This window comes from Chaetodon auriga, chromosome 7 (assembly GCF_051107435.1).
Source record: "Chaetodon auriga isolate fChaAug3 chromosome 7, fChaAug3.hap1, whole genome shotgun sequence".
Classification (NCBI taxonomy): Eukaryota; Metazoa; Chordata; class Actinopteri; order Chaetodontiformes; family Chaetodontidae; genus Chaetodon; species Chaetodon auriga.
Genome location: NC_135080.1, coordinates 10,882,024 through 10,893,162, shown reverse-complemented (window position 1 = coordinate 10,893,162; position 11,139 = coordinate 10,882,024). Strand labels below are relative to the sequence as shown.

At 41.6% G+C, this 11,139-nt stretch overlaps 1 protein-coding gene across 1 annotated transcript; it reads left to right on the top strand.

Annotated features, from left to right (window-relative positions):
* Positions 1-3,620: 3,620 nt before the first annotated feature.
* Positions 3,621-5,143, top strand: gemin7 (gem (nuclear organelle) associated protein 7). The gene is made up of 2 exons (XM_076735377.1): positions 3,621-3,683; positions 3,948-5,143. The coding sequence occupies exon 2, from the start codon at positions 3,969-3,971 to the stop codon at positions 4,353-4,355; it is 387 nt and encodes a 128-aa protein (XP_076591492.1). The 5' UTR covers positions 3,621-3,683; positions 3,948-3,968; the 3' UTR covers positions 4,356-5,143.
* Positions 5,144-11,139: the final 5,996 nt, after the last annotated feature.

Here is an 11,139-nt window from a genome sequence, read left to right as displayed (position 1 = left end):
GCTCACACCTGCTGAGGAGACTGAGGTCCTTTAGTGTGTGCAGGGCTCTACTCCGGACTTTCTATGACACTGTGGTGTCCTCTGCAGTGTTTTATGCCATAGTGTGCTGGGGAGGGGGCAGCACGGACAGAGACAGGAAGAGACTGAACAAACTGGTTAAGAGAGCCAGCTCTGTCCTGGGCTGCCCACTGGACTCCATCGAGGAGGTGGTAGACAGAAGGATGTTAGCCAAGCTGACATCCATCATGGACAACTCCTCCCACCCCCTGCACCACACTGTGAGGAACCTGAGCAGCTCCTTCAACACAAGACTTTTACATCCCCAGTGCAGGAAGGAGCGCTACCGTAGGTCTTTCCTGCCCACAGCCATCAGACTGTATAACAGTGCACAATAACATCCACTCAAATGCAAGTTGTCTTCTTGTCCTCTGACTTCTTGCACTCTGTCTTGTTGCTGCTGTAATATGTGAATTTCCCCCATTGTGGGATAAATAAAGTGTATCCTATCTTAAAAGCATTGGACTTGTGCATGTTGTTTTATTTTTCATTACTTTGAATCATAGTCAGCGTTGCAACATGTTCTAAAATAGATGCCAAAACTAGTTGGTTAGGTTTTCAGGAAAAATTATGGTTTTTGGTTTCAAGAAATGGGTACGTTTAAGAGTTCAGCTGAAGCTATGAGTGATCTGTCTGTAATAGCCAGACCAAGTGGCTATCTTTCAATTTATCTTGTTAGGCGCCAACTTTGGATGACAAAACAAGGTCAATTGATTTTGTCTTTCATTGGAAGTGTATCAGGAAGGGACATCTTAATGGTCCATATGAACAGGAAGCAAAGCCTGTTTCAGTGCTCTTACGGGAACTTGACTATTGTCTTAAGACTGACATGAACAATGTGAATCTGCCCTTTAAAACTGTTGTTTTTAAATTATTTTAGTGCTTTTAGCTTTTGCTAGGTTGGGTATTGTTCCCCTGCTGGAAAATAAATGATCTGCTATTTTTCGTGGACTGAACAGATGTTTGAAGAACAACAACTGCTGAAAAGACGCTGAAAATAGGTTCAAGAGTCAAAAACGTTCACATTTAGGCCGTATTTCACCTGGATTTGCATTGATGAAATTTCTCATCCTCTGCAATATGCAAATAATAATATAATTCAAAATTCAGTTTCTCTCTTTAAAGCTGGTACTGCAAATCACAATAAAAAAAATGGTGTCAACATTTAACCAACATCTTCAGACAGTCAGTGAAAAAGTTCAGTTCAGCTTTAAACCAGCTTTGAGCATCTTTTCATCATCGACCACAACCCGCTTTACAACATTTAGTTTATGGGGAAAAAAATGTTCACTTGGAATTTTTTTGCGTTCACTGCCCCCCCACCCTCTCAAGCCTTCCAGAGGAGGACCTCAGCATGGCTTCACGGTGACTAATTGACAAGAGGCATTCCTGTGAGAACAAAAAACGTTTTAGAAAATGATCCCACCAAACATGTCAACCACACCAAGACTTGCATCTTGACTGTTTTTCTAACGCCTCTTGCCTCTGTTCATGGGAATGTGATGATTCACACAGATCCTATGTGATGTCAACAAAGACAGGAGTGCCCCACCAGGGTGGAGAAGTGATGATAAGTTGTTTCTTTTCTGCATTTATATATATATTAAAACAATCTGTCTTGTAACTGCATTTTTACAGCAAATATCTTATCTATTCTACTCATATGGACTCTGAAGGTGCAGAAATCATGAAATGTAATGAGTAATGACACACACGATTTCTCCCCTTTCCCTCAGTCTGTGACTCACAGACCTTTCCTTTCAACATCTTTCCACCTTAAACATGACATCGTGATTGTGATTGCAAGTGTGATTGTGACGAAGAACCAGCAATCTCTTATGTTAGCATGAGTTTTATCAGCCAGACTCTTGACAACACACAGCAGTTTGAGCTCCAGGGGTCAGACTGCTAACACAATCTTTAAATGAAAATAGTTTTTGAAATAAATAGACCTTTATTTCACTAAAATCCAACTTGGATTCTTTGTTATCAGTTGCTTCTCCTGTCATTCTTCATGATTGATATAAATTGTGAAGTGGAGGGTCTTCTGAAGGGAGCCACGGCTTTAAAGTGATCATAAAATGGACACTTTAATATTAAAACAGCAGGAAAAAAATTATTGTGTGATGGAATATGGCAGGATGACATTTGTATTCATGAATAAAACTTAATCAGATGTTAAGCTAATGTAGGCTTATCTGGATGTGTAGTATGGTTCATATTCATCCATTCATCCTTTAGTGTGATATAGCTGTTACAAAAAGAATATATATATATATATATTCACAGTGGATTGAGGAAAACAACAAAACCAGCGTGACAGTAGTCTAGTTTTGCATCCTTTTTAAGTATCAAGTCTGGGAAATCATTGCATGGACACAAATATTCTGTTTTACATGGATTGCATAGTGAAGCTTTGAGTGTTCACTTTCTGCGGGTTCCTACACATCTGCAGCGAGTGTGGGAGGTGATGGGAATGTGGACATTCTGGCCAGTCAAACCACAGTCAACATACAGAGTGTGTAAAGTACAGCTGGGGTTAAGACTCATAAAATGTAATGTTCAAACAGTAGTGGAGGAATACCAGGACATGAATTAAAGAAGAAGACGCCTGTGTAATATATACACAAAACCGTTTTATGCGCACACTGTACTCAATCATATAGACCTGCCTGTACTTGAGATTTTACATTGTACATATGGAGCTACATGCAGCTTAACATAGATATCTAAATGCAACTTGCGAAGCAAGTTGGGAGTAACTTATGATCCTTACTGTTAACCTTGTTTAATGTCCTGTATTGAAACTGGTAATGGTAGGTAGAAGTATGTAAGCATAATCAGGAAAATGTACTTATGGTATTTAAAGTAAAAGTAGTCAATGCAGTAAAATTGAGCCTGTGACTGTTATACTATCATATATGATATCATTGGGTTATTACTCATGTAGCAAGATTTTACTGTTTAAGTTACTTGAGGCTGGTTGAGGTTTGTGTAAGCTAATGATTATTTTTATTATGGATGAATCTGATGATTATTTTCTCCATCAATTGATTGATTGTGTGACTTGTAAAAACCCAGAGCATCAAAGTGACACCATCTTTCACAATGCATGTTTTGTCCCATCATCCAATCAAAAGTACAAACCTTTTAAATTATTAAGATAATTTAAAGGAAAAGCAGCAAATCCCCATATAAGTGATCACGGAATCATGAATCAGCCAATCAATTAACCAATCAATCAATGGTTTCAGCTGTACTTGTGTAAACTCTTGGGTGAGCTCTTTATATGCTCTGTATAAAAAATATTTTTATTTGTAAAGTAACTAGCAACTAAAGTTGTCAGATAAGTGTGGTAAAGTAAAAAGTAGAAAGTGACATGAAAAGAAAAGCCTGAAATAAAGTGCAAGTACCTCAAGTTTGTACTTAAGTACAGCGCTTGATTAAATGTTCTTAATTACATTTCGTTAGTGGGAGAGTTGAGCTGCCTGTTTTTAGCCCTCCAGTCCACAAGGCGGCGCAATCCACGTGTAAGCACTGCTTTGCCATGCGCCAATAAATACAACGAAGAAGAAATGCTTCCGCGCTGCAACAGCTTCTGATAACTGCAAGGAAACAGCAGTAAGGTAAGTGTAGAAATAAGAGAAAATGGGGGTTTGTTAAGCTTTAGACCGTATTTATTCAGACATATTCACCGCTCTGTATCTCGTTTTGCGGTCATGTGGTGTTCAGATTTAGCAGCTTTTATCAGAGTTAGCTGAGCCATAGCAACGCTCATCGCCAAGCTGCTAACTTTTAGCAAAGTTAGCAAACTGTAAGCCTGACATTTATTGTAGGGATACTGCCGCGCTAGTGTGTTAATGATTTTTTTTTTTTTTTTTTTTTAATAGGTGTAGGCAGAAAGACTCAACATGGCAACGCCGGTGTCTGTGCTCCGCCTGCCAAGAGGACCCGACCCCAACAGCCGTGGATTCGACCCCAGATCACCCCGTTTCATCGCTCTCTGTCGCACCTCCATCCCCACCTCTGCTGCATCAGAAGCGGACGCTGAGCAGCTGCAGAGAGAGCAGCATGCCAGATCTATGCTGAGAGAGCGCTTCCTCCGGTGTCTCCTCTCCATGACCAACAAGAAGGTTCACTTCGACCTGCACGAGAGGGTGAAGGTGGAGGCCACGTTTGGAGCGTCTGACATCGACGTGCTGAACTTTCAGGTGTCGAACCTGCACACTCCCATCGGGGTGCAGAAAGAGGCGCTGATCAGGTCTCAGGACGTGATTTCATTCACTTTTGATTTATGAACACCTGAGGTTTTTGGAACCGGTTTATTTGTGAAGAAAAGCACTTTGGAGCCTCATTTGTTGTTGCGAGTGAGCTCTATTTTGTTACTCTGTAAGATAGTTTATAAAACTGGTTGTATTTTTGATGAGCAGATTGGCTGCGCATGGTTCTTTTCAATCCTGTCTGCACGGCTCAGTACTCAGTACTGACTGCCCCGTGACTGCATTCAAAGATCCAACTCTGAAACGATTCCCCATTTTCAGCACTAGAGGGAGCCGTACGCCCGTGTTTCCAGAGGGATGCAGAATCCTGATGTGGGGCCTCGTGAAGGTTTGCACTGGCTTTGGATGATTGACCAAAATATTGGTACTGTGGTGATAATTTGCTGATGACACCCATGCTTTCAAAATATGTATAACCACAAGAACATCTTGGGAATTTGAGGCATTCACTGTTACTTCTTTCAGTTGCAACAATGTAATTAGTTCAGTAAGGTGTAACACTTCGTGCTCATGCAGCCTTTAAGACCAGGAAGTAAAATGTATCAACGTGTCTCCCATTTCTGCTCCACTCCACAAGACTCTCTGTACATCATCTTTTATGAAATACAGAAACAGGCTGTTACTGTTCTGGTGCTGGAGTTGAGAAGTTATGTCTCTGTCAGTGAAACATTGCACTTTAAAAGTTATTCTGAGTTAAAAGCTTTTGTATTCGAAAGTCTGCTTTGTATCTGTTTGGAGAAATGATCAAGACTTTGTCATAAATATAATAGAGTTTTGTACAAATAAAAAAGCATGTGACATCGATACCTTGGGCTCCAGGAAATCGTGATTCACTGTTCACGAGTGTTTTATGGACCAAATGATACATCGATAAATCAAAGATGGAAAATAATCATTAGATGCAGCCCTATTAACAATATTAGCCATTCTTAGCTCTTTTTAGTCCCCCTCTTTAGCATGTATAAGCACTACAACCCCAATTCCAAAAGAAGTTGGGATTCTTTATGAAATATAAATCCTCATCAATCAAACTGTGTTTACAGATGACGCTGTCACAAAGTGTTCCTGAGTGCATACATACAGTCATGTGTTCACAAAGTGGTGAACCTCTCTCCATCCTTGCTTGTGATCGGCAGCCTTTCCAGGACGCCCCTTTCATACCCAGTCATGACACTATCACCTGTTACAATGAACCTGTTTACCTGTGGAATGTTCCAAACAGGTGTTTTTGGAGCATTCCACTACTTTCCCAGTCTTTTGCTGCTCCTCTCCCAACTTGTTTGAAACGTGTCGCTGCATCAAATTCTGAATAAGCAGATATTTACAAAAATCAATGAAGCTGATGAGGAAAAACACTAAATATATTGTCTGTGTACTGTTTTCGATTGAGTGTCTGTCAGAAAGGATTAGGAAATGATCGCATTGTGTTTTATTTCTGTTTAGCACAGCGTCCCAGTGTTTTTGGAAGCAGAGCTGTATATACACACTGATTAAATGGTTTATAACACACTATAATGTGGTTGTAAGCAGAAATAAGTGTTCATTAATGTATTTGTCAACAACTACAAGTCCTCCCATGGACATCTATAAGTGGAGGATTTAAGATATGTCCGAGTCAGAGACACTGACAAAACTACAGTACAGTGTGTTCTTAACAGTCTCTTAAATATTTGTGTACTGTTTATAACTGCTAAAAAGGGACTTGAAGTGAAGTATTGCTGCCTGAGTAACAACACCAGGGCTATGGTGTTCTGTCAGATATATGGTGTCTGTCTTGGTGGGCAGCAGTAACGTGGAAACTGACCTTCAGCAGGGGGATTCGTGGTCAGGCACCTGTGTCAGCAAGCAGCCGCCCTGCTGAAGGGCTCTAGAGAAAGACCTTCTGCAAGTGGAGGGAAGCTGGAATTAAAGTTCCCTGATGGGATCATTAAAGTAATTCAGCGTTCTGATAATTTACACTCTTTTAACCAATCCTGAATCTCTGCATATACACATGATTTGTTGTTTTCTCGTCCTGGTAATTTGGAAAAAGCCCCCTGGTAAAAGGCCGATAATAAATCGCTCAAATCTCTGCCTATCAGACACACACACTGATTCTGACAAAAAAATATGCAGCGTATTAGAGATTATTTATGATTCAAAGTTAATTCTTGAAAGCTGCAGTTTGACAAAAGAATCTTAACCCATGATCCGTGTTGCGTTGTGGACTGTGGGACAACGGGCCCCTGGCCACAGATATGTAACAGGGCCCAACCCCTCCTACGCTGGAACCATATACCAAGAATATGTCTTGTTTCTAAGTTATTTGCATCTCTTTGTTGTTGTTATGCATCATTTTGTGCCTCTGTGCCTGTTTTGTATGCCTGTCTGTGGTCATTTTCAGCCTTGTCTCCCTCTCAGTCTTTCTCTCTCTCTTTCTTTCTCTGTGGTCATTTTGCATGTCTATGTAGTCATCTCTTTGTAATCGTTTTGTGTCTTTTCTTGGTCGTCTCCTGTCTCTTTAGGGCCATTCTGCCTCTCTTGTCGTCATTTGATTGACTTTTTTGTGCAGGCAATTCCAACATGTTCGGGCTTAGGGTCCTTGTGACCCCCTGATCCCCTGGGCCTGCTGCCCAGTAGGCCTGTTGAACAGTTGATCCATGGATACAGAACTTGAGTAATATCTAAACCAGGAAAGAGGAAACATTTATATGGTGGGATATTAACCTGAATCAAAGTAATAGGCCCTCAATTATATGGGGGTCTCGGATGGATCAGGTTCACATCAGATCAATTTTCCTGAATGGCTCAGTACTCTAACACAGCCACCTCTGAGCCCGTGCACATCTGATGGCGGCACAGATGTTAATTAGTTATGTAAATCTTTGGTCATAGACATAATACAGAGGAGGAGGATTCATAGCACCAGCTGTATGGGGAGGGGGAGGAGGGGGCATCAATACTATTTAATCTTCCTAAAAGGTGTATTTTGCGAGTTCTCAATAAGTCATTTTATTTGAGTGCCATTAGGCGGTCGTGCTGTGCCTGTGTCTCTTTTTTGTACCTGAATTATCTGACCACTCAGTGGAGACAGTCATCAATGAGGCAGTGACTCATCCCCCACCCCCCCACCCCCCCACCCCCTCACCCCCTTCTCTCTCCCTCTCTCGCCCTCCCTAATCCGAAATATGACTTAAACCTCGCATGACGTCATCGAGCCTGTGTGATTCAATCAGGAAGCCCTCAAGGACAACCAATGTTAATTTCATATACGTACGCAAGCGTGCTGTTCTTTGACCTGCAGCCCTCAGTTCTCACCTCGGTGATGAGCGTCCATCACAACAGCTGGAACACTCAAACATCTGCATTTCCATTTCATGCTGCTTTATGTGTTTACTGCATTTCAGAGCCACATGTTGTACTTTTACCCTGATGGCTGTACTGCAGCTAATTTGCAGACATAAAAAGACATATGATCAGCTAATAAAATATGATGAATTGTTAATATTAAGCTGCACAGCAGTCTATAAAGTAGTTTGACTTCCACTTAAACCGGCTACAATGTTAAACTGCTGGATACATGTTTAGACCTCATAATAAGTTCAGAAAAAAAAAATGTTTCCAGCCAATTTCGGAGCATCAGCCACTTTCTCCTTCTTGTGAGTCAGTCAATTTGATGTAATAATAAGTGATGAGACACCGACAGGAGCCATTTTGGAAGGAGCAGGAAGTATTTTTACATTGTGTTTTTATTAGTTTTACTTAAAGGACCAGTGTGCAGGGTTTCGTGGCATCTCCCCGCCCCTCCCTTTCCAGACCCGTGGGAGAAACTTCAGTGGCTGCAAAAACACAAAAGGCCCTCGCCAGTGTTTGGTTTGTCCTTTCTGGGCCACTGTAGAAATATGGCACTGCAACATGGGGCGCTCCACGAAAGAGGACCTGTTCCCTCCATAGATGTAAAGAACTCATTGTAAGGTAGCAAAACACACCAACTCTTATTTTCAGGTGATCAACATTTACCACTGCAACCAACTATATTTCCTAAATGTGCTTATTTGTGCTATATATAACAAAAAAAAAAATCGGATGATGGTTGCCACATAACATCTCCAAGGTTCGCCATCTTGAAAGCATATTAGCTATGCATGAAGATATGCACAATGTGAAAGGGGTCGCTCATTCTTTTGGCTTTCCAGCGCACAGCTTTACTGTTTTGATTCACACATCAGTGACATGTTCAAACAAGCCGCTGGTCTCAGCAGAAACAAAGCAACTGTTGGCTGAATCGATTTTTTTAGGTGACGATATGTCGGTGTTGTGCTTACAGCTTGTTTCTGCTGCCCCCAAGTGGTCAAAAAACAACCAGTCAATCAACGTTTAACGTCAAATCAGTGTGCTATGTGTTGAAAGCATCATCACTATTTTATGTAAAATTAAAGTGGCCATGACTGAAATCAATAATCATAACAACAATAAATTGTCAGTTTGTATCAATTCATTACATGACTGAGATAAGAACAGTTTCATGTGAATATGTGAGTCTTAAAAGTGAACCGACCATAACAATGGTCTCTTCTGAGGAACTCGTGTTCGGATTCATGCTCTCTCGTTTGCAGCTGTGCGCAGGGACACGCTGTCTCAATGTTATCTACTCTTAATGTTTGTCTTTCCTGACAGCCTGCTTCTCCCTGATTTCAGTGGAAAAACATTCCTGCCTCTTAGTTTGCATGTGTATTTCTGCGGGTGTGTGTGTGTCAGCTATGATGGTTTGAGGAATCTGCCCTGTATAACACCGCTGGCCAACAGGAAGCACATTCCGCTCCTTCCTGTTTGTGGCCCTCTCTCACTTCCTGGTAAGTGTCTGATAACTTGCAAAACCACTTAATCACCCTTTTGCCCCAAACTCCTGCCAGCAGACTAAAATAATTGAGCAGTGACCTCATGACCATGTATTTTTAGGAGAGGAGATGATGATGATTCACGTGATAACATTCGTTTCTATAAAAGAAGCAACAGCTCAGGAATTATTGCATCACTCTTATCTAACATCTGATCTAACAACAGATGACATTGATGGAAAAGCGTTATCACATAGAGAGCACAAGAAGGCTGCATCAAGCCGTTAAAATGAGTCATGTGGTGAGATGGAGGATTTACACAGCCGGCTGACAAGTCAATGAAACTCGTTCCTCTCTGCTGGCTTGTGACAAAACAAAAGTACAACGGTGACGGAATGACTCTGTATGCTGGCATGTTGCCAGAGTAAAATGATGGCATTGTACAAGTACAAGTGTGTCACATTTGTACATTTCATACATGCATACGTACATTTGTACATCATATCAACGTACCTCAACAAATATCAGTGCATTTCCATGAAATTTTGTACATTCGTGGTCCCCAGAGGATGAAATCTATTGACGTTGGCTATCCCTTGACTTCTCCTGTCCCACCACCAGCATGTTAAAATCAACTATCCTGTAAAATATCTCAACGTGTTCTGAGTCTATTGGAGCAGACATTCATGGGTCAGCCATCCTCATGACCTTGCTGTTCTCCTGACTTGTCACCTCACATATTCGTCAGCTTGGTCAGAGTGCATCCAGCCCTTTGGATTATGACTAAATACATTGCATACCCTCAAAACCATTCCCAGACACCTGTAAAAGCATGATAACATGGTCATTGTTAGCATGTTGCTATGTTGATGTTAGCATTTAGCTCAAAGTGCTGCTGTGCTGGCTGCCTCACAGAGTTTCTACCGCATTGCACGTGCATTACATCTACTTCCTGCCATTTAAGTGTCCAAACTCTGGATATGAAATTTACACACCCTCAAAAACTCTCACAATGCAGCAAAACCGACTAATAATCCCACTATGCAATGAGTCACATTTGATGGATACAAATATTATCGTCAGGTGAAAATTACTACTCACGATGCAGTACTGTAAACTTCTGAGTGAGTATTTTATGGGAATAGTGAGTGCGTCAATGAGGGAGTGTTATTGAGGCGCACCACGATTATTATTATCAGAAGTATGGTGCCAAACTATTAATCAATGTCATCAATTACCACAATCAGAACAAACTTCATCTACATCAATGCATACAGTGCAATCACTGATGAACACATTTCTTCGACTGTGACCACATGCTAATAGGTATTTACCGTGAAGTACTTACTGGAGGTGTTGTCGAAGCAGCCAGACAGGCAGACACGAGAGGAATGGCTGAGTCACAGTCAGTCCCCAGGTTTGTTTGAGTTGCCACCGGGGGGGAATGTTGGAGGAGCTCCAGTGATTGTGAAGGCCAGGCGCTGTGTGGCAGCCTCACTTCCCCGACTCAAGTGGCCAGGGAGATAAAGAGGCTGGCAGGGGAGCATGCCAGCTGGACCCCACCGAGCAGCGGCCTGGGCCCCAAACATAAACAAATCCTGAGGCTATGAAACATTTGATTTTATTTGTGTTTAGGGTGAGTATAATGTGAATGCAAGAGCTTATCCAGCTGCTATGCTTTTGCATGAAGCTGCCAAAAAACACTGAAAATTGGTTTAACAGTTGTGTCCTTTTAGGGAACTTCAAGGAATCAAAGCATCGGTGTTCTTATTCGTCAAACACATCAGTCGCAGCGTTATGACCTGCAGCTCTCAGTGAGCGCTGCTGTCAGTGTCCAGTATGAAGAGACACAAGATTCAGAACGTTATCAAGATGTCGCCACAGCTTTGTAAGGAAAGAGGGGCACATATGCACAAGTCTAGACAGGAAGACATATGAGGAGGTGGGAGGAAAGGGAAGTGCTCATTAGAGTGAGATTAAAGTTA

What these genes read in the sequence shown, in the direction of transcription:
- gemin7 (XM_076735377.1), top strand. Translation starts at nt 3,969, where the DNA reads ATGGCAACGCCGGTGTCTGTGCTCCGCCTGCCAAGAGGACCCGACCCC.